This window comes from Brassica napus, chromosome C7, assembly GCF_020379485.1.
Source record: "Brassica napus cultivar Da-Ae chromosome C7, Da-Ae, whole genome shotgun sequence".
Taxonomy (NCBI): Eukaryota; Viridiplantae; Streptophyta; class Magnoliopsida; order Brassicales; family Brassicaceae; genus Brassica; species Brassica napus.
The window spans coordinates 36,290,775-36,315,576 of NC_063450.1; the positions used below are offsets into that span (position 1 = coordinate 36,290,775).

At 28.1% G+C, this 24,802-nt stretch overlaps 2 protein-coding genes across 2 annotated transcripts; one reads left to right on the forward strand and one right to left on the reverse strand.

The window, feature by feature from the left end:
• Window positions 1–5,954: 5,954 nt before the first annotated feature.
• On the forward strand, window positions 5,955–10,802 carry LOC111213261 (PHD finger protein At2g01810-like). The gene is made up of 3 exons (XM_022714970.2): window positions 5,955–6,845; window positions 7,015–7,258; window positions 9,049–10,802. The coding sequence occupies exons 1-3, from the start codon at window positions 6,536–6,538 to the stop codon at window positions 10,616–10,618; spliced, it is 2,124 nt and encodes a 707-aa protein (XP_022570691.2). The 5' UTR covers window positions 5,955–6,535; the 3' UTR covers window positions 10,619–10,802.
• A 3,432-nt stretch (window positions 10,803–14,234) lies between these two features.
• On the reverse strand, window positions 14,235–16,928 carry LOC111213259 (protein RGF1 INDUCIBLE TRANSCRIPTION FACTOR 1-like). Its single transcript, XM_022714969.2, has 4 exons — window positions 16,462–16,928; window positions 15,630–15,890; window positions 15,320–15,478; window positions 14,235–14,681 (listed from the first exon to the last, which is right to left on the reverse strand). The coding sequence occupies exons 1-4, from the start codon at window positions 16,468–16,470 to the stop codon at window positions 14,445–14,447; spliced, it is 666 nt and encodes a 221-aa protein (XP_022570690.2). The 5' UTR covers window positions 16,471–16,928; the 3' UTR covers window positions 14,235–14,444.
• Between the last annotated feature and the right edge of the window lie 7,874 nt (window positions 16,929–24,802).

Genomic DNA, 24,802 nt, shown 5'->3' on the forward strand with positions numbered 1-24,802 from the left:
CTTCTCAACCTTGTGGACAAGGAGGTTGTTCTCAACCAGAGAGTATTGATAAGTCCTCAAATGGGTTTTAAATGGGCCTCGGAAGGAAAGTAATCAAGGAAGCCCAAGTCTATTATTTACGTTTTATTATATAACTATGCCTCGTCTTTGTAAGAAACTATCAAATGATCAATTAACAAATGGGTTTATCCCTTATCTTCTTCCTCTTTATTTCTCTTCTATATATGCTCTTCATCTGATCTTCTCCCCTTTCTGTCACAAATCACGATGAGCTCTAATCACGGTTTATCACAAATATAGCGGAAGAGAAAGAATCTAAGTTTTTGTGAAACTGATTTTTCGCGAAAGACTATTTCTTAATAGATAAGGGCCCTATTTTTTAAAAAAAATACATGAAATAAGAAAGAAAAAGGGTCTAATTTTTTTTATATGAAAGTATTTTTTTTATTTCCATAGATTTACTTTTAAAAATACTTCTGGTATTTTGAAAAAAAAACATATATATATCAGATTTTTTAAAGAAAAACAATAATTTGAAAATTAAATTTTTTGTTTTGCCTGAGGACCCATGACACCATTGAGCCGGCCCTGAACACAGCGATTGTAAGAGTTTGCAAATTCGGATGACTGCGGTTTTAAATATTACTAGATTCTGATCCGCACGCCTGTGCGGGTGTTTTTTAATTTTTATATAGTTCATAATTATTCTTCCATGTTTGATCGTATATATTTTTCTTACGTGTTTGATCGTATATATTTTTCTTACGACTAACCAATATAGACCCATTATGTATAATATGATTTTATATTTTATATGCAATAATTTTATTAATTGTTTTAAACAGTCGAATTATTTTATTCAATTGTATATACATATATATATATATATATATATATATATATATATATATATATATATCACGATGGTTTAGCAATGAAACATAGATATATATATAACAATAAATGTGAATTAACTAAAAGAAATAATTTGTTTGTTTATATATATTTTTTATAATATTTCATTATTTATTAGTAGCAACATTTGTAGTTCTTAATAAGATATATAAATAGGTATAATGATATTTTTATTATAATTTTTTACACATTTCTTACCAAAAACTGATTTGGTTAGTTGCAATTATATTTTTAGATTTGTAACATTAAAAAGACTTATGTTGTGTTTGTGGTATGATAGAAGGAATATTCTATATATTGATGGATCGTGTGAAGATTTTTTTAAAAAAAATCTAAAACTGAAAATTATTGAAAACGTGTTTTGCAAGAACTTGGAAGGAATATACCTGTTAAGCTTAGATATTAAGATTTGTCACAACCTTAGATTATGAGGTGGTTTAAAGCATATAATAATTGTTATGTCAGTCTCCTTATCACGATACCAGCCGAATAAATAGGAACATCGTAAAAGGAATGAAATATTTTTGAAATATTAATCATTTATTTTCTATCTATGAGACTTTATCGTAAATGTCCACTGAGTTGGGCTTGGTAATAAACATGAAAAGGCTTGGGAATTGTTTAGTAAATAAGTACTTTTTAATGTCAATGGCAGAAGATGTAATTATAATTGTAAAGTAAGGGTTAATTCTCAAATGTACTTCAATTTTAATAGATTAGATTGAACGATTGGTACGACTCATATACCCGCCAAAAATTAATATATTTACGGAATACTTATGACTTGGTTACTAAATGTAGTAACAGCTTAATAATAAATTAATAGCAACATTATATATAATTATAAAATACTAAAAATCAAATTATTATAAGAAATGTAAAAATTATATTTATAAGTTCACAATTTTAAATTGTATTGTTGGGGATACATATATTTAAAGTCTAAAAAATTATAGCAAATATTTGTGTGTTTAAAGTTTTATAATAAAAATTATAAAAATATATATATATATATATAAGTTTTATCTCATTTTTTAAAAATTAATTAAATATTTTATATTTATATATTTTTGAGAAAAATTATTTATCTTTTTCCAACTACAAATGTTTGCTGAAACTAATTTTTGATTTGAAGATGCTTAGAGCGGTGTAAAGCGGTTTACATCGTTGGTGCAAAACGGTCCATGTCATTTTTGGTGATTGCTGTCAAAAGCCAAGAGCATCTACTATTCACAAATACATCATTTATGGGTGGTACCGACAAAACTAGTCAAGCCCTCATAATTCAAAACGATTCTAGCAATTTTATAGCAAAATTAGTCCTCGTGTTTCATGTTGTGTCTTTCTTGGTTATCCATCAGAATTCAAAGGTTATAAACTTATAAAGTTTTAGATTTAGATACACGTACTGTTTTTGATTAAAGAAATGTGGTCCTTTGTGAAACTGATTTTCCTTTCAAACAATTGAATCTTGATCCGTGTACTGATAAAATCTTTTCCAAAACTATTCTTCATGTGTCTATTCATGTTGCTCTTACTTCAGTCTCGTCTCATGATGCATTTCATACATCTCATAATTCTGGTTCTTCGTCTTATAATCAAGAGACTATCATACCTTTTTTTTTTGGAGACTGCCGTACCTGAGAGTAGTCAAACAGATGAATCTAATGCTCGACCAAAACGTGCTGGTAAGGCACCATGATATTTGGCCGATTACCATTGTCCCTTTGTTGACACTTCTTCATTTACTCTATTTCCAATTTTCACCACTAATCATTTTGCTTCTGTTATCAACACTTTTTGGAAACGGCAAGTAGTGAGGGAAGCTGATAGCTTGGGTGGTCTTCGGTTTTCAGTCCCTTATCGGTGGATCTGCTTGCTGAATCAGTGTATCCCAATGATGTTGTTGGTCTTTCGGATCATCGGCAGTGTTGATTCTTCTAGTTTCTTTCAGGTCTTAAAGAGCTCTCTGGTTTCCAGTTCAATTGCTGTCTTGAACCCGTCTTCTTGTTTCTCGGTTAAGATTGTTTCGGTTAGCTGTTTCTTTTTGTTGTTTGCTTTCTTTCACTGTGTGATTATCGGTGATCGAGCTTCATCGTTAAGAAACAAGTTTATGGTTCGTGGGGGTTGAAGCTAGCGGAAGTGTCGATGGTTTTTATGTGTGTTGACGCCTATTTTGAGAAGGAAGTGAAAGGGCAGTGGTCGGCTTGACCTCTGTGAAGTAGATTTCGTTGGCCGTGGATCTCAGGTAATGATAAGGTCCGGCTACGGTTCTCTGAGGAACAAACTTGGTTCACCTCCCCCTCCCCTCCCAATGTTCAAATTCACTTCTATTATTAAAGACAGTCAAATTGCCACGTATGATTAAAAAACAAAAAGAATATTAAAAAATAAAAAAAAGGAAAATAGCTTTAAAAAAACATAAAAGACGTTTTGTTCTTCTTTGAACTAATAGGAAGACAACGGATTGAGTCCGGGACGATCGCACTGCTCGTCCCCCTATTTAAGCCAGTCCTGGCTGTGTTTACATCGGTGAGACCCTTACGCTCTAACCGACTTCCTATATCCTCGAACTATGGTTTCAACTTTCAACTATCAAAGATGGATCATGATCGCTTTTTTCGCTTGCCTGCTCGTTTGATTGTATGACGCAAAATTCATTTATGGTTGACGTGGTTGGGTTTTGTTATTAACATGCTATTACATTTTATATTGGACTTTATTTTTAAACAGGGCTTAAATCGTTTCGATTGATAAAGTAATTTCTTTCTGGTTTTAATGTTTGAAAATCTATATAATATTATTTGAAAAATTGTTTTCTATGTATCTTGATTCTAACGATGATTAATTACAGAGGTACCCCTTAATGAATCAAATATATCTTACTGTAAAATCAAAAAATATTTTATTTTATATTTTTAATTAAATTTCTTTTTTATATTCTTAAAATAAACTATATAATAAAGAACAACTGATTTTTATTGTCGAGCTCACGTTGATTCTAAAGATATTTAATTACATGGATACTCTTAATGAATCAAATATATCTTATTGTCATTATTAAAAAATATTGTATTTTCCTTTTTTAATAAAATTTTCTTTTTGTTTGTATTTTTTAAATAACCTATATAATAAAGAACATTTATAAATTTTAAAATGAAAATAAATTTTAAATATAATGTGATTCATAAAAAGAAAATTTACAAAATAATCTTTGAATTTAAAGTAAGGAAGTAATCTCCATTTAAGAAGATAATCTTAAAAAAAACATAATATATATTCTAAAAGTAATAAGTATTTTATTTAAAATCTGTCTATTTTCAAATTATTATAAAAATATTAAATAACTAAGATATCTATAATGAATAATTAGTATTATTCTTTTATTTTTATTTAAGTTTCCTTTTTTATATTTTATAAATAATATTTCAAATAAGAAAAATTATAAAATTTAAAACGAAAATAGTTTTTTATATATAATGTGATTCCATGAAAAACTGAGTTTACAAAAATAATCTTGGTATTAAAGTAAAGAAATTTTCTCTTTCAAAATTTATCGGTTATGTTTTTATGCTACTTTTTACCGATCATCACTTTATTTTTTCTAATTTTAGTTTTGAAAATTAACATATAGCAAAATATTTAAAAAAATAAAAATGTACTTTACACATCTGAGATGAAAAACCAAACTAATACAATGAATACAATTAGTTCGATTTGGCTGAATTAGATTTAAAATAGTTGTACTTTAATTTGAAGAAATATACGTAACACAAGATATCCAAAATAAGTAACTAAACCAATTCAATTTTTTTTTGTAAAACAAAAAGTTTAACAAAAAAAATTATATTATTATTTATTGGGAAATTGCCACAAATAGCACATTTATAATACTACTTTTCATTTTTACACTAACCACTTTTACCATCACTTTTAACAAAGGGTAAAAGACACTTATACCCCTAGGATTAACTAATCTAAACTTAGGGTTTAGAGTTCAGAGGTGGGAAAGGGTTTTTGGAATGTAAAATTTAGGATTCTAATAAATATATAAATAAATACTTAAAAAATATAAAACAAAATTTAAAAAATAGTTTCAAACATAATTGTCGATTTTCAAAAATAAATTCAAAAAAAAAAATCAAAAATTTTTTTTAATGAAAAAGTATAATTCGAAAACCTAAAAAAAATTATTATTTATTATTATTATTATTATTATTTTTTATTTAAATAATAATTTATTATATATATAGATAACAAGTGTATAAAAGTATTTTGTTACTTAATGAAGAAGGTACTTTTAAAAATGTTTCTTCAGTGATGGTAAAGATGAAAAATAGTACTTTGAAAATGGTAAACATAAAATTTTCTCTAATACTTTTATTTTTATACATATAAATTATAGTCATAAATTATAGAATGACTGAACATAAATAAATCAATATGAAATTTCCAAATACTATTATAGAGATATTAACCTACAGTTTCAATCCAATTTTTTATATAATTTATAAATATGTATGAGGTTTCGAAAGACTATTGTTGCTATATTCATTTATGTTACTTTGAATCAATCAAAAATTTATTTTTACTATTTAATTCTCACAACAATATATATTAAATTATAGATAATCTTAATAAAATATATTTACAAATCTAAGACATGAATTAAATTAAATGAATATAGGAAAATTAATCAAGATTTTAAAATATAGAACAAAAATACTATGATTGAATTATAAAATTAGATATTATCCAATATATCCAATAATAACCAAACAGATATGATATTATATATTCAAAATTATACGCATAATTAAATAACATAATATTATTTAAAATAAATCATACATATAAAACACAATGCAAACTACAAATTATTTAAAATATAAAAAAAATAAATTATTATTAAATTATTATAATATATTTATTTTATAAAACATTTATTGTGCATGAGCATGAGAAAATTATCAGCCAAAAGATCATATTGTTTGGCTTCTTATTTCTTACTAGAGAAGGAAACAATTTTTTTGCCGAGACTATTACTTAAATTTTTTGTTTTACTTGCTTACATATTTTTAAATAACGATACTATCCATCAATAATTTATTAATAAAAATCTTACTTAAATCATACAAAATCTCTAAAACTCATTTACAAAAAGACTAATGTCAGTCGCAGCCTAAAATTGGACGAATGTGTTGAAAAAATAACGATACTATCCATCAATAATTTATTAATTAAAACTATACTAAGAAGAAACAAAATCTCCAAAATTCATTTACAAAAAGTGTCAGTCATATAGCCTAAAATTAGCCGAATGTGTTGAAAAATATAATAAACCGGAAATCCCACTCTTACTTTTGACAAGCAAATTACCAATGAGCCCTGGAATCACAAAACGACAAAACAGTACGAGATTTGCTAACAACTTCGCCGCCATAAGGGCAAACTCGTCAATTCAATGGTCCAACCCAAATCCCCAATGTCACGTGATAATATCACGGTGATATATATATATATATATATATATATATGTAATAAGAAAATAAAATAAAAACCATCTCCTCTCCTCTCTTCTCTTTTCTCTTTTCGTCGTCGTACTAGTCTCTTTGCAGTCATGGCAATAACCGCATACGACGCCCTCACGGAGAGGAAAAAACCGGCCAAGATCATCAATTTTAGCGATTCCGCCTCCTCTTCCTCCTCTTTAGTTGACCTTTCGTCGACTACTTTCCTCGACAGCATCAGATCGCTTCTCAGCGACTACGCCGCGACAGAAGATTACACCGTTCACGGCAACACCGTCTCCTGTATCTTCCTCTACAGCGAAGAGACCGGCGCCGTGTTCCCTCTTTTCACCGTCGAAGAACGAATCTCCGAAGGCGATTTATCTCATAATCTTCTCTGCGATGTTTGTAGATGCGTCGGTATAACCAATTTCTCGATCGATTTTCGATCTCAACCGTTTTTTATTTGATTTTGATTTTGTTAGGTTTATCACTCAAATCTCGTGATGTTCTTCTAATCGTTTTATAGGGTTTTGTTTTCGTCGAAATAAAAATCTGATGATTTATTATTGTTATTATGTGTGTGCAGGTTGGGGTCATCATTACGTGACCAAGAGAAAGTATCATTTGATAATCCCGAGGATTGATAAATGGAAGGAGCCATTGACGAGAGAGACCATTAAGGCTAGCACGCATTTGATGCATGGTGTGATTCACTGCAATGGCTTTGGTCACTTGCTATGCATCAACACTGATGATGCTTTTCGTAATTACTTCTCTGGCGACCAAATCATGCACCTTTGGGACCGTCTTTGTTCAACTCTTCACACTAGGTAACCTGTATGCTTGTTTTGGTATTCTCTACCATCAATTTTATATCCATTTTCAAAATATTGTTTGTGATCATTTCATAAGAAATGAAACAAAAGATACGGTAAAACTAGGACAATCCTAACTTCGCAAAAATATATATATATATATATATATCATATATAAGATAATACTAGAAACTTTTTTTTGCTAATTATAGAAAAACATTTTGGCGCGCAACTGATGTTTGAAATCCCACATCGAAAAATAAGTTAAAAATGATAAATTCAATGGTATTAAATTTAAAAATTTCATGTCGGATATTTTTGCCAAATATAATAGGCATTTGTAGTATTCATATTAAAATTTCCATGTTGAAGTTTTTTTGCTAAATTTAAAAGACATTTGTGGTGTTTATGTTAAAAATTCCACGTCGGACTGAATAAAACTTTGAGAAATTATGGCCATTAATATCAAAAATTTCATATCAGTGATTAGTTGGAATGGATATATTTTTCTAACAATAAGCTTTTTTGTCGAATTGATGTCAGAAATTCTAATGTTGTATGGAATTTTTTTATTTATAAGAGAAATTTTGGTATCAATGTTAAAATTCCATATCGGAAAATTGTTTGAAATCTTATTTTGGACAAATATTTTTCTGACTATAAAATAAATAGTGCACTAATATTAGAAATTTCAATCATAATAATAACCATAATAATATTGTAGAACTGATGTTAGAAATTCCATGTATTTTTTGCTAATTATAAGAGAGTTCGTTGAGTTAATGTTTACAAAAAGAATTTTACTACATGTAATAAAGATTCTGGCATACATTAAAAAATTTATCAGGTGAAACTTTTTTTGTTAAATAAAATATAAATTTAGGACTAGAATTTTTTTTCTTATGATGTCATAAGAGTTTTCATGAATATTATAGAGAAATAATGCCATTGCTGCTAGATATTTATAACAATTTTCAATAATATTATAGAGAAATAATGGCATTGGTGCTAGAGATTTCATTGGAAAGATTAAGTTTTCTTGATTATAAGAAAAAATGTGTCATTGATATTAAAATTTCTGTCTAAAATTAACTGAGACAAATAAGTTTTCCAATTTAAAGAGAGAGATTGTGACATTTCATGTCAGCTACTTTTAAAGAAAGACTATAGCATTGATGTTACTAACTATATGACGATGTTCGATCTCCCTCATCATAAGTTCTCTTAATTATAAAAACTAAGTTTCCAAGTACGTTTTCTCTTTCTCACAACTTGCGTTTATTGTCTACGTTTTCGAATTATTTGTTATTTTGGATTTGAATGTTTTTTTTATTTGAATGTTTCTATTTAATATTTTGACTTTCAAGTTTTTATATTCCAAATTCTACGTATATAAATGCATTTTACTCACTTGTTTTGAAACGGGTGGGTTAATCTGTAAGGTGATCAGCTTGCAAACCCCTTACTATGTCTCGTAGTGCCATGCGTCTTCTAAACCCAACTTAGACTTAATCTATAGTAGATAGAGTATATGAACTAACCTTGATTTCTAGATTCTAACTAAAATACATTGTTACTCAATTTATGGTTTAGAAGTATATACTAGCGCAGGGAACTTAACTAGCTTTTGAAGATCTTATACAAAGATGCAGGCCATATATATGCTGGTTATTTAGTAATCCATATTATATCATTGTGGTTATAATGCACCAATTAGTCTACCCTTACCAATAATATTAAGTGGGTTTAATGAGTAGTGTTTATAAAATCGTTAATCAACGATTATGTTTTTGCAATGGCTCCAGGAAGATTTCACTGGATGATATATCGAGGAAGGGATCGATGGATCTGAGGCTGCTCCATGGTGTTGCATATGGTAGACCATGGTTTGGGAAATGGGATTACATGTTCTCTCATGGAAGCTTTGGGATCAGAAAAGAACAATACAGTCGAGCTATTTGCATTCTTAGCTCCATGGAAGTTGACAAGATAAAGGAAGATTTCTCCGGAACAAGAAAAGAGAGACTGATAAAGATGATAATCAACTTCTACATAGAATCAAGTAAAACCCCATTGGTCACTCTCTCTGAGTTGCTTCAGTTCATGCTTGCCTTCGCTTCTAAAGCTCCCGTTGAAAGAACCACTGCAATGTCATTAGTAGCAATGTCTTCAAATCATGTTTCAAACCCGATTCCTGAAGACGATGGGGACACTTCTGATAGCTCTTTTACCTCATCCCCTGATGATAAGGAGGAATCAGATAATAATGAAAATGATTCTGACGCAGACGATGTCCTAGTCGATCAAGATACCACAATGGTGGGCATGGTTCCCCCAAAGTATAATTCATTTGATGCTATGGCCAGGGGAGAAGATGCTAGATGGTCTGCAAAGAGGTTGAGTAACGCAGCTCAAGCTGTTCTCAAAGTTTTCAACGAGAGAAACAACAGCGTCATTACTCGCCAAGAGCTACGTGAAGCTGTTAGAGGCAGCATTGGTGATACAGGGTTGATTGACTTCTTGCTCAAACACATTGACAAGGTTCTAATAGGAGACCAAATAGTTCAGAGGTTCACAAACCCTGAATCGCGGATGCTACAATTCTCCCTAAGGAAAATAACTCCCCCTGCTCTAGAGCGAGAAGCGAAAAAGAGAAGGAAAACTCAAGAAACTGATGAATGGAGATCAACCACTCCTGGACTAGATCCTTACGAAGACATTCTCTATCTGTATCAGAATCTCTTGCTATCTTATCCTGATACAGAGGTATACAGTGATGCCTCTGAGGTTATCTTGAACTGCAAGGGCTTTGTGAAAGAGTGGCCCTTACTCTCTCACCAGGAAAAGAACTCTTTAACAGTAAGCTGCCAAGTCTTGCCCAATCACGAAGAGGTACTCAGAGACTTCACCAGGAAACTACCCCCTGGAGAACTCGTGATGGTTCCTCAAAACGCAACCATCAGAGAACTTAAGTCTGCAGCAGAGAAAGCTCTGAGGGACACTTACTTCGTCATGGAGAATTTTGAAGTGTTGGAGATCAGAAAGAAAGACCTTGAGAAGATTGATGAGACCTCTGGTGTAAAGTCAGATGGTAATAAGATTATGATGACAGAGTTTCTGGTAACAGGGTTTGGTCTGGATACAGGGACAGAGCTAAGGTATGAAGGCGGGTTTGATGACTGGACCGTTGAGTGCAGATGCGGTGCTAGAGATGATGACGGCGAGAGAATGGTGGCTTGTGATGCTTGCAAGGTTTGGCACCACACTAAGTGTCATTCCATAGAAGATGATGAAGTTGTGCCTCAGGTGTTTTTATGTAATAGATGTTTTGGAGATAGCGTAAGATCCAAGAAACGCAGTGTTGCCAATCGCTAGCACTTGCATAGCCAAGTGTTTTGGAGATCGCTTGCGACCCAAGAAGTGCGGACTTTCCCTAATATATTTTAACATAAACCATTGATTATATTAATTAACATGCATAGCTGGTGTTTTGGAGATCGCTATGATTGATCGTACATTGTTATGGTGAACATTTCCAAACCATTGAATACTTTAACCATTGATCGATCTTTACTTTGCTGCATCAGAAAAACATTGTTATTTTGCTCCAGACATTTTGGTAGAAGCTATAAATTGCGTATAAACATATTAAATTTTGATTGTCAATAAATTATTTTTTGTAACTAACTATTTTCCATAATTTTTACTAATAGAATTTCAATAACTTATTTTTTAAAAAAAATTTACATTTAATCATTAAATAATGCATTGAATATGTTAAAAAAAATTGAAACAATTCTTTTCTGCTAAAACATGAATCTTTTCTGATGGAATATTATACAACTTGACTATCTCATTTGTTTTAAATTATAAGTAATTTAAAGTTATTCTTACAAACTAAGAAAAAATTGAAGTTTAAAATTTTTATTTGACTATTAAAATTCGGTACCATTAGTTATTTAGTTCAATAACGGATATAAAGCGAATAAATCAATAGTAAATGCATTAGAAGTTAAAACAACACTTACTTTGTTACTAAAAATTTTAGTCTATAAACGCCAATTAATTTGAAAGAGATAAGAGTATAATATTGAAGATGAATGCATGACATGTGGAACATGCATGACATTGAGATTGAAAAGCACATGCATTACTCTCCATGGCTCAATATATCTCGACCCCTTTAGTTAAATATGTCATATTCAATTGGCTCACAACATTCTTCTTTTATTCCTTACTTTTTGTCTGCCATAATCATATCCAATTAATGGTTTTAGTATTACTTTCTATTTTTCCTTTTTAATTTTCAAAGTGGATTTTGCTGCAAAAACATTATGACCATCATTCTTCTTGTATCATTGATCATATTATCCTTTTAATAAGGTGAGTCAATAATTATCAATAACAGTGATCCAGCCATAAGACGAGGATGCCTTTTTGATTTAAGATTTCTATTATATTGAGTTGGTTAAAAAAAAACTCTAGCTAAGTCTTGTTTTTGTTCTAATTTATTTTGTTCGAGACTAATATCGCGACAAACGTCTCCGCCCGATAAACGAGCCATGCTGACTGGTGAGGCACTGGTGGTCAACATTTATGTGCGTTTCTAAAATTTATTATGTCTACTTAACTATTAAGAAATTTAATAATTAAAATTAGACAGATTCGATCAAATTTAAAGCTGTTAACAAAAAAAGATCAAATTTAAAGCAAGTATATGGTCAAAATTTCTGTATGCATAGATATGTTTTGGATTTATATTTTATAGTTTAAGTATTGTAATTAAACAAAATAAACTGTAGATAGAGGATCATTTTATCATAAATATATACACTTGTTGGATTTGATAATGTTATTTTATGGCAGGAATTAAAACTAACACCACTCGTGATTTTCTGTCACATATTTAAATCACCCTCTTTAGATTCATGCTTCTGCTCTTCTTTTTGTCAGTCGGTGCTTCATCTTTTAAGTTATGAATTCTTAACACTACTATATTTAAATAGAGAGAAGAAATGAGATGATGATGGGTAATAATATTTTAATTGAATAAAAGCTTTCTGATATAGTGAATATAAAAAACAAAATATAACGGATGAATTCTGTAGAAAATGGAAGAACAAAATCTCAAACCTACAGAAAGACATATATTTGAGACCTTTAACAAAAAAAACATATATTTGAGACAGTATTTTTCTTTTATTTTTCTTTATTTTTCATTCCATTTTACAGTAAAATATGGATTAGGATTGAAGTTGTTAAAATATGGATTAGGATTGGAGTTGTTCTCAGCTCAGGAGGTTTGAAGCCTGCCAGTGCAATATCTCACTAATGTATTCCATTAAAACATTCTACTCTTGTAAGAGCATTTCTAAAATACACTTTATAACTTCAAATACGAAGTTTTATGCTCTACAAAAAAAAAACTTCAAAACTTTTTTTTAACACTGATTTATTATGATCTTACAATTATGATATGAAAAATATTACATAGACGATTCGACAACCGATAATACTAACTACCTTATAAAGATCCACGCCTAACTGCACACATGAACCATCCTATGAAGATCCACGTCTGACCAGATTTACTTCACCATGTTGAAGATCCCTTGTGGGCTTTTCTTCCGTAGTCTGCATAATTGTTTAATAAATCGTTTTTTCCGGGACTTGAAACCTGGATTCCCCGTAATCTGCAATAAATTGCATAATCTGGGATTCGAACCCCATACATGGGTGTAGAAGCCTTTAAACCTTAACCAGTCGGCTACGGTGCTTCCACAACTTCAAATTTGAAGTTTCGAGAAGTTAAACTATATATTTGAAGTTTCATTACTCTAAACTTCAAATTTGAAGTTTCATATTTTATTTGCATTTTGGTCCCTACAATCACACATCACCGTTATGATTCATAAATATTTTAAATTTTGTTTACAGATTTTAAATTTTACACATAAAATTAAATAAAACTTTAAAATAAGATTTAAAATATTTTAAGCTAGATTTAGACAACAATAATATACAAAAGAAAACTTAACAAAAAGATTTTTAAAAATTACATGAAGACATAAATATTACACAAATTTAAATATTACAACAACACTAATAGTCAGGTAAGTTTGATCTGGAACCTTCAAAATTTTCAAATATTGTCCAATTTTTTTTGTGTGACTGAAGATGGTTGTTTGTTTATGATGTCTTTTTGTATAATTCTTTCTTGTTCATATCGAATATATTCACGAATATTAGTATAATAAAAAAAAATTAGTGTTTTAGCAATATTTTATGTTTCTCTTTTACTTTTTTGTTCCGATCTAATGTATTTACAAGTATCAATATTACCCGATTTCAACAACTGTTAGTTCGTAATCTACGAAATAAAACTGAGGAGAGCCATTCTTACTTCGAAATGCACTAATAGATTATATATGCATTACGAAAATCATTTTATGAAATAATATGGTATTTTGTTTGAAGTTTAATATTAATTAAGTTATTTTTATTTAAATTTTTATATTTTAATAAAATATTTTATTAATTAATATTGTTGTAATATGTTTATATATGTGCTAGTTTTTTACAAAGGTTTTATGAATTCAAATTAGTTATGACAAATATAAGTACTATATTATAAAATACAAATATTTTTGAAGTTGAGTTTGAAGTTTTGTTTTTAGATAAAAACACCTTTAAATTTCAGATATAGAGTTTCGAAAACTTTAAAATAGAATTATTTTTTTGGAGATGCTCTGATCTGTTCTTGTTAACGAAGTTTTAGTGTTAAAAAAATGAATTCTGTAGAAAATATATTTCTTTTATCAATTCTGTAGAAATATGACGGACGAATGTACCCATCAGTTTGATCTTTAAAATCATTAAGAATACTGCACAATATTCACATTTTTTATTTGTGGGTTCCAGTGAATCAACACAATCTCATAAACACCAAACTTTGAACACTTTTGGACCCATATCTCTCTTTTCTCTATGATGATAATAAATAAATCATTCATACGGCCTTCAACATCACCATCGCTCTGGTCTCATTTCTTCTTTTTGTCTCACAGCATTCACTATATTTTTTTTATAAATTATTAATTTAAAACATAAAATTAATATCCAATATTATATCACTTTCAAATGGAAAATGCAAAGACTGTATAGCTTTGAACACAATCCAGAAAAACAAAGAAAAAAAAAATCAATGAAGAGGAGATCTTTGGGAAATTCCTTTTCTCTTGAGTAGTCTCGTGAATGGTCTCAGTGAAAGATTACTCAATAAAGCTTCCGAGTCTTCTGAAACATCGGTGAGTGACGATATGGATGATTTTTTCTCTTCTAAACTTCCTTCTCGATTATAATGTTCTTTCTCCAAAACACTTTGTTCCACTTCTGAAGAGAAACAAAACTTACGTTTTTTCGGAGGGCCTGATGAAATCTACAAAAACAAATGTCGTTCAGTTATTTGAGCATACTCTAAACTTGAAAGAAGATATAGTATTTGGCATGAAAAGAATTCTTTGAATTTCACGTTTTTGAAACGTGTTTATAACGTATATACAATTCAATAATGTCCATATTAACGTTTAAAAAAATGATACTCCTATGTTAATGTAGGTTACGTGTCAAAAGTATAGATATGACTGATACTCTAACATGTTTCTTGGTGTGTTACGATTATTCCAAAAGAAAATATAAAAACTCCTATGCGTGTAGTGTTGAAAAGAAATTGTTTAAAGAAAAAGTTTATTTGAATGTACTCTAAAACCAAAGTAAAATCGAGTGAGAACTGTACTATTGAGTCATTGACAATGTGTAGAATTCAAAGTTATCTCGTCAGAGATATATGCCTCATTCATCTACTGACGAGTGAGGACTAACTCTTTTTAGAATTTCAAGATTGTTCTTTAAAACTTTTACGATACATTCTAACCAAAACATTTTCTATTACTCTGCTAACTAACTAACTTATTTTTTTTAAATGCATAACCATCAAAGTAACAATTGACTAATAAAAAAAAAGCAATGTATAGATGTAAAAAATAACTTTAATGAAAATGAAAGATCAAATTTTACCTTGCATGAGATGGAGCAAAATCGATTAGGACGATCTTGAATATATCTTTTACAAGTAACGCATGAAGCTGCATTCTTGGACTTTGTTGAAGGTCTTGCATCTTTTGCTTGCGGCCTCGAATTCAAATGTATTGCCTTTTCTCCATTTATTTTATATGTCTATTGCCAATCAATAACAAAAAAGGTAAAACAATAGTATATATCAAGTTAATTTTGAATTTCATAGGCACTGAAAATCCGATCAAAAAAAGATACCACAACACAAATAAATAAAATATTCAAAATAAAATATTCAAAATAAAATAAAAACCTGTATCTCGGAGCAATCAAAGTAGTGTTGAATATCGAGGAGACGCAGAACATCTTGATAAACATATTTGCAGATCTGAAGACGACGATGGACAGAGTGAGCTTCTGTGTTACAACAATGTCTGCAGATTTCGATGTTACAGTCAATGCAAAAGACATTTTTCTCGTTCTTTCGAAGATGCATATGATCCACACATGTCCCAAAGAACTCTAAGCTCAATAGTGTCGCAATCCAATCTCCATCAACATTTCTCTTCTCACTCTGCAACCATTGTTTTGAAAATTTAATTTACTTGTGAATATCTGAAAAAGATTCAGAAACTTTATGATAAATTTATATATGATTTAAGACGATAATCAAAAATTAAATCGGCTTCTTATTAATTTTTAAAATATGAAATTTGAGATTCTATTGAGTTTATATATCAGTTACATATGAAGTCACTTGAAACTTGGATTAGAGGTTGGTTTAAGAAAAAAGCCAGTTATTTCTTAAAGGGATGGAATCTGCAGAAATTTGAAACTTTATTGATATTTTATAGTGAATATATATGAAAATATTACAAATTTGAATTAAACTGATTCATTAGCCAGATTATTAAAAAAAACAAATTTGATAGTTGTTAAGGATAAATTCTGCAGAAATTTCTTGTTTATGATTTCTATTTTTTTGTTGAAACTAGAAAAACTTGAACCTTAGGGATTTGTTAGGAAAAAAAAGGATGAGATCGGCAGAAATTTTGGAGTGTTTTGGTGTTTATGATGAATTGATATACAAATTAAAAACAGATAAAATGAATCGGAAAAAATATAAAATAAATAAGGGTTTGTACCAGATTCATTTGGGTATGAGAAATTGGATTCCTTTAATCGATCAGATGAGCAGCGTTAAGGAAGAACATTCAGGGTTTTTGGGGAAGAGGAAGGAGAGGCCAGAAGCAAAAAAGAAGAAGTGATTGCGGTGTGAATAAATTAGTAGAAGGCAAAGGAAATATAAACAAATTATATTAGGAATGTATCATCAATTGTATATTGTGTTTTGTGAGAAAATATTAATAAATAAGGAAAATAAAGGACAACTTTTTATAATTAATTAAATAAGGGAAATATCAAAAGTCCTAACAGTCAACATAAACTGTTGCTCTTTTACACCTAGAATGGATAGCATGCGGGAATTTGAAAGACGTGTAACTATATTAACTTTTAAGTTTTAACCTTCAAAATTAATCATTTTAAATGCAAATGAAATCGGCTAGTGAGGTTGTTAATATGCAAATCTATATTAATAATTGAGTGGACATAATTTGACTTTGAGGAAGAAAAAGGAGTCTTTATAATTTCGATGGTGCGATAAAGGTAAGCAAAGCTTCCTATATTTACTCCGAAATTTCCAAGGAAAAAGCTTATTAATTTTGGAATTATATCATTCTGTACATATAGATTCATATGAATATATTAGTTTTTGAAGATAAACCGCTCGCATTGCAGATAATATATTACTACTAAAAACTTTATTAATTATATTTACCAGCAAGAATTAGCAGGTTGGCCAAAAACTAAAATAGAAAAATAATCACCGTCTTTTCTGTCAAACGTTATTCAAACTAAAATGCATGAAAATAATACAAAATATGAATTTATTAAGGTCACATATTTTGGGAGAGTTTGAAAAAGTAGCTATTAAGTGAGAGTAAACATACAATTAAGCATATATATATATATATATTACGTCATTTTATTCAACAGGCGAAGATTTTTTTTGACATACTTTTTTCTTTTTTGAAACATCCGGGTGAAAATAATATAGCTATTAAGTGAGAGTAAACATACAATTTAGCGGGAGCTAGATGGGGTGGGGGGAGTTGGGGGGTGGGGGGGGGGGGGTAATCATCTTCTTATCTTTCTTTTTTTTACATCATCTTATCCCTCTTGTTTTAGTTGTGCAAGAGTCACGGTTGTATATTTGTATCTAAAGATAATTTACTCAACTGGTGAAGATTTTTTTTGACACACTTTTTTCTTTTTTGAAACATCTTCAACTAGTGAAAATAATGTATCTTTTGATGTCAAAGTAAGGTATTGTATCTATCATAACTAAATTCAAATTCAGCACATACCAGCACTATGCTTAAAATAGATGATTTACGTTGTGTAGGATTATCACGTATGTTCACTCATAAACAAGATTACATTTACAGAAAACAAATGCCTAAACCATTTTTTTTTTGCAAAAAAGTGTTACAGAAAAACAAAGGTAATCATCATCTTATCTTTCTTATTTTTTTACATCATCTTATCCCTCTTGTTTTAGTTGTGCTACAGTCACCGTTGTATATTTGTATGATTGTATCTAAGGATAATTTACTCAACTGGTGAAGATTTTTTTTGAAACACTTTTTTCTTTTTTGAAACACCCTCAACTGGTGAAAATAATGTATCTTTTAATGTCAAAGTAAGATATTGTATCTATCATAACTAAATTCAAATTCAGCACATACCAGTACTATGCTTAAAATAGATGATTTATGTTGTGTGGGATTATCACGTATGTTCACTCATAAACAAGATTACATTTACAGAAAACAAATGCTTAAGCAATTTCTTTTTTGCAAAAAAGTGTTACAGAAAAACAAAGGTTCATCATCTTATCTTTCTTAATTTTTTTTTGCAACAGTCACCGTTGTATATTTGTATGATTGTATCTAAGGATAATTTACTCAACTGGTGAAGATTTTTTTTGACACACTTTTTTCTTTTTTGAAACACCCTCAACTGGTGAAAATAATGTATCTTTTGATGTCAAAGTAAGATATTGTATATATCATAACTAAATTCAAATTCAGCACATACCAACACTATGCTTAAAATAGATGATTTACGTTGTGTGAGATTATCACGTATGTTCACTCATAAACAAGATTACATTTACAGAAAACAAATGCTTAAGCAATTTTTTTTTTTTTGCAAAAAAATGTTACAGAAAAACAAAGGAATTTTTAAAAATTAAACTGAGGATTTAAAAAGGAAAAATTAGAACTTTTAATGACCAAAATTGATATAAGTATATGGATAAATTAAAACTAAACAAATAAATTTTTTTAATAAAATTGAAATTTTAGACGGACCTTTTCTTATAGCAAAATGTTATTTTTAGATACTTTTAATAATGTATTCTAACAATATAACATACGACGGAAACTATTTAAGAAATACAAACAAGCCATGACTAAACTTAATTTTTTGAAAATATTAAATTGTGGAGCTTAATCTTTAGACCAAACCAGGGCGGAGCCATGTTGAAAGAAGGGGCCAGCTGACTCCACTTGATTTCAATTATCTAAAGTGTTTTGCCCAAATTAACAGCACTGACTCCGGTATAAATATTTAATTGATCTCTATATTGTGTGAAGTCCACTTTACTCCAACTAAATAAACTATTTTATTATCTTAATTTTAAATAAACCCATATAAGTAATTTTAGATACACAAAATAGATTTCTAAATAAAATAAAATATCACGTATTTTTATTCATTTTCTTTGTTTGAATGGTAGAACATACAAAAACTTAAAGAGATTGTTAATGGTTTAAAATTAATGTTATGTATTTGTATTTTTAGAAAAACTATCATAGTTTTGATGTTTTCAAATATATTAAAACAACTATCCTTCGATTTAGATTTTAATACTAGTATAAACTGGGTAAAATAATAACTTATATGAATGTCAATAAATGATATTTTAATATCAATTAATTTAAACTAAATTATCAATTCTAATTATAATATCTAACTCCAAACCAATTTTATTTTTTCAGTAATATTAAATAAATTAAAATTTTTAAGAATAAGATGTAATAGTAATCCAAAAATATTATTTTATATATTATTGTTTTATTATTATTATTTTCTTTTATATAAGACTAGCTCCGGTTGAAAAGATTTTTTGCTCTGATACTGGACCAAACGACATGCAAAACATGTTAAGTTTATAATTGACTCCATACGTTACATAATGATGATTTTTTAACTTTTTTGTTCGTTAAAGATAAAATTTTCAAAATTTAATGTATAGTTTACTAATATAGTCAATGTAGATATCATTATATTTATAGATAATAATTATATTTTTGGTTTACTGTTTATTTTGAATTATAAAATTTATTAAAAATAATTTAAAGTTAATTAAAAATTATTAAATAATATTTTTTAATATGTACAAAAACTCTAAAATAATATATTTTCGAAACAAATAAAGTATTTATCATTTATGTCGTGTAGCAAAACAGAAAAAGAGAAGTTAGATATTGTTTTTAGTTTTTAATAAATGTGAAATTTCATGGCCAGTGGAACTGTTTGACTAAGACCAATAAGAATTGGATAATAAAACCAAATTAAGAGAAACTGAAACCTAAAAAAAAAGAGCCAATTTTTCTCGGCATAATCCATAATTTAGAAAAAAAACTTTGTAAGCTCTCTATATAGAACACTGTGGATAAGTTGATAACTGGGTGTGATCATCTACATCTCTGAGAATGCTTTGTATAATCGCATTTAATCATCTTATCCCTCTTATTTTAGTTGTGCAACAGTCACCATAATATATTTGTATGATTGTATCTAAGAGTAATTTACTCAACCGGTGAAGATTTTTTTTGAAACGCTTTTTTTCTTTTTTGAAACACCCTCAACTGGTGAAAATAATGTATCTTTTTATGTCAAAGTAATATATTGTATCTATCATGACTAGATTCAAATTCAGCACATACCAGCACTATGCTTAAAATAGATGATTTACGTTGTGTGAGATTATCACGTATGTTCACTCATAAACAAGATTACATTTACAGAAAACAAATGCTTAAGCAATTTGTTTTTGCAAAAAAATTGTTACAGAAAACAAAGCAATTTTAAAAAATTAAACTTAGGATTTTAAAAAGGAAAAATTAGACTTTTAGTAACAAAAATTGATATAAGTATATGGATAAATTAAAATTAAACAAATAAAAAATTTAATATAATTGAAATTTTAGGCGGACTTTTTTTTATACCAAAATGTTATTTTTAGACATTTTTAATGTATTCTAACAATATACCACATGATGGACACTATTTAAGAAATACAAACAAGCCATGTCTAAACTTAATTTTTTTGAAAATATTAAATTGTGGAGCTTAATCTTTAGACCAAACTAGGGCGGCGCCATGTTGAAATAAGGGGTCAGCTGACTCCACCTGATTTCAATTATCTAAATTGTTTTGCCCAAATGTACAACATTGACTCCGGTACAAATATTTAATCGATATCTATATTTTGTGAAGTCCACTTTACTCCAACTAAAGAAACTATTTTATGATCTTAATTTTAAATAAACCCATATAAGTAATTTTAGATACACAAAATAGATTTCTAAATAAAATAAAATATCACGTATTTCTATTCATTTTCTTTGTTTGAATGGCAGAACATACAAAAACTTAAAGAGATTGTTAATGGTTTAAAATTAATGTTATATATTTGTATATTTAGAAAAATTATCATAGTTTTGATGTTTTCAAATATATTAAAACAACTATCCTTCTATTTAGATTTTAATACTAGTAAAAAGTGGGTAAAATAGTAACTTATATGAAAGTCAATAAATGATATTTTAATATCAATTAATTTAAACTAAATTATCAATTCTAATTATAATATCTAACTCCAAACCAATTTTATTTTTTCAGTAATATTAAATATATTTTTTTTAATAATTAGATGTAATAGTAATCCAAAAATATTATTTTATATATTATTGTTTTATTATTATTATTTTCTTTTAGGTAAGACTAGCCCCGGTTGAAAAGATTTTTTGCTCTGCTATTGGACCAAACGACATGCAAAACATGTTAAGTTTATAATTTACTTTATACGTTACATAATGATGATTTTTTAACTTTTTTGTTATTTAAAGATAAAATTTTCAAAATTTAATGTATAGTTTACTAATTTAGTCAATGTAGATATCAACATATTTATAGATAAAAATTACATTTTTCGTTTACTGTTGATTTTGAATTATAAAATTAATTAAAAAATAATTTAAAGTTAATTAAAAATTATTAAATAATACTTTTTAATATGAACAAAAATTCTAAAATAATATATTTTCGAAACAAATAAAGTATTTATCATTTATGTTGCGTAGTAAAACAGAAAAAGAAAAGTTAAATATTGTTTTTAGTTTTTAATGAATGTGAAATTTCATGGCCAATGGAACTGTTTGACTAAGACCAATAAGAATTGGATAATAAAACCAAACTAAGAGAAACCGAAACCTAAAAAATGAGCCAATTTTTCTCGGCATAATCCATAATTTAGAAAAAAAGCTTTGTAAGCTCTCTATATAGAACATTGTGGATAAGTTGATAACTGGGTGTGATCATCTACATCTCTTAGAATGCTTTGTATAATCACATTTCAATATATATCTATATAGCATTTTCAACTTCATTTTATTTTTTATTTCAAAATCGAATTTAGAATAGCATTTTTCTCTGAATTTCGAAATTTTATTAATCAAATTGTGAAAGGGTATATTAATAAGCCATTGAAACGGACAATCAAATGGAAAACGGCATATTTGGACTTGCACTCTTACCAAATGCCACGATTCATACCCACACACGAGAACTGTGTGGTAACGTACCTTCACTTTGTTTTTGTCTAATATGCATACCTGCAATTTAAAAACATTGTTAGTTCATACACTGATGTAAACGGTGTTATCTCCTCAGCGGAAGTTGATCGCACAAAAAAGATAATGGGTCCGATTGGTAATGGCTGTAGTTTTAAAATTTTTGCTGTAGAAAAAAATCTGTAGATTTTTTGCTGTGGCTTTAAATTTTATTGCTGTAGAATTTTATGAAAGCACTAAAAATTTGCTTTGGATATTTGGCCCTGCAGAGCACTTGTACAGCTGTAGGTTATTTCTAGAGCTGTGGCTTCAAAAAAAAATTTAAAGCTTAATTGCTCTGAATTTGGTGCTTTAGAAATAAATAAGACTGTGCACAGCACATACAGCAACTACCAATCACAATGTTGTCTCGTCCGCGGGCTTTACTCTTTAACTGAAACCTAGAGCCCCTACACAAAAAATGCCCAAACAGAGTGTAAATGAAATGCATTGTTTTTAAAATAAGACACATGTCAGCATGTGGTTTAAAGAATTACTGATGTGACAGCATAGGAGAAGAGAATAGTTATTCTTTGTAATAACAGATTGTTTTGTTTGGATAACAACAAAATTTGTTATAACGTAATATACCGGTCCATTTTCACGGTTAAACATTTCAATAATCAAACCTTGGGGTAAACTATTTTTCATTAGTTTATTTATTGGAATAAAGTAATTACTTATAACATATGATTCCAAAAATGTTGAATATGTGTTTTGCTCTCCAAGGTAATCTCATAAGAATATGCAATATAATGTCTAATATGGCAATACAATGTACATGAAATCCTAGCTATGTAATTTAAATATCTTTATACGTTAATTATAACATTGAGTCGGGTAATATATAAATGAGTTGATAACAATATTTTCTTAATAACATAAGTTTCCAAAGTTATGAAGAGATAGTCAACCACACAATAGTGGTGATTGGTTGGGCTTTATCTACTTACTTTAGCTTTATTTTTTTCTAAATCATTAAACTTTGCCAATCATACTTTAGCTTTACTTTTCAAAGTTAAACCCTACATCAAATTTCTATTAATTTTACCAATCATGCTTTAGCTTTATTTTTAAAGGTACATCAAAAAAAATAAAGCAAACATTTTTCTTATGTATTTTAGTTAAAAAAACCTACATCTTTCATTTATAGGCTGTAGAAACTGTAGAATAAAAAATTATCTATAATATCAAATATATAAGATAATCATAATAAAAAACATCTTTAAATATTTTACTCTAATTTTGGGTGCTTTTAAATTATTGAAATATTTTAAATAATTTAAATATTATTTACATATCCCATTTTACATAATAATAAACTTTGATAATTTTTAGAAATATTAATATCAATTATTTTAAGTGATCAAATAATTATTATTTTATATATACATTACATCACATATTTCACATATTTAATTTTAAAACATCTGCAGCCTATAACTTACAGCCACAACAAATTTAACTACAGCAAAAGTCTCTGCAAAAATAATCTACAGAAACAACTTTACAGTTCTAACCAATTTATCTACAGCTAAACTTTTACAGTTAAAATTTTACAGCGACAGTCGAACCAATCATTACCAATATTTGCTATACAGTGCAAAGATCTTCATAATATTTCAAATTAGTAAATGTATAAAGATAAATATGGCACTAATTCTGGATATATATGAATTCATTAATATTGGATGAAAATCTTGAAAAAATCGATTCAATAACCTTATTTTTAAACAAATTTTGTCTCAATATTGCTACATGAATTAGTTATTTACAACATGACGACTCTTACGCTAAAGATGTTTAAATATGCCTTTAATTTTCCTAGACAAAAAAAATCAAAATCAGAGCTACAATGGTAGGATCATGTACGATAGATATAATGACTAAACCCCATTATGGTTTTATACAATATTGGTCAATCCACACGTATTTAACGATAGAACACAATTTTTTGTACATTTTCAAAAAAAAAAACACATTCTTTTGTAATTTGTAATGCAGGTTCCTATTGCCAATTTTGAATTTATTTATTATTTTGTAACTTACATGTATATTTAATGAAAAATCATGTTATTTCAATAATGTGATATATATTAATATTTTCTGTCTTAATCTAGTATAGAATATTGTGGATAATAGGATATGATCACCCACATCTCTTAATATGCTTAGTGTACTCGCATTTCAATATATATCTATACTATTAAAAGAGAAGTACAAAAATAAAATACCCTTTAATTTTTCAACTTATTTACAAAGGCATGCCATTGAAGTTATTAATTAACTTACCTTTTATGATTATTTGTCTTTTCTTCTTTAATTAATGTATTTCCAAAATCAAATTCTAACTAAAAATTTATGAGAACAATAATTAATAAACTTAGGTTTTTGTATTCTTTGTATTTTCCTATTTATTTTATATATGTGTGTTTGAAAATAATTAATTCCATATATAAAT

Excerpts from the sequence above, each read along its gene's own strand:
- LOC111213261 (XM_022714970.2), top strand. The coding sequence starts at position 6,536 with ATGGCAATAACCGCATACGACGCCCTCACGGAGAGGAAAAAACCGGCC. Across the intron at positions 6,846-7,014 it reads CGATGTTTGTAGATGCGTCG|GTTGGGGTCATCATTACGTG; the intron begins GTATAACCAATT and ends ATGTGTGTGCAG. Across the intron at positions 7,259-9,048 it reads TGTTCAACTCTTCACACTAG|GAAGATTTCACTGGATGATA; the intron begins GTAACCTGTATG and ends CAATGGCTCCAG.
- LOC111213259 (XM_022714969.2), bottom strand. Across the intron at positions 15,479-15,629 it reads TTGATTGCTCCGAGATACAG|ACATATAAAATAAATGGAGA; the intron begins GTTTTTATTTTA and ends GATTGGCAATAG. Across the intron at positions 14,682-15,319 it reads TTTGCTCCATCTCATGCAAG|ATTTCATCAGGCCCTCCGAA; the intron begins GTAAAATTTGAT and ends TTGTTTTTGTAG.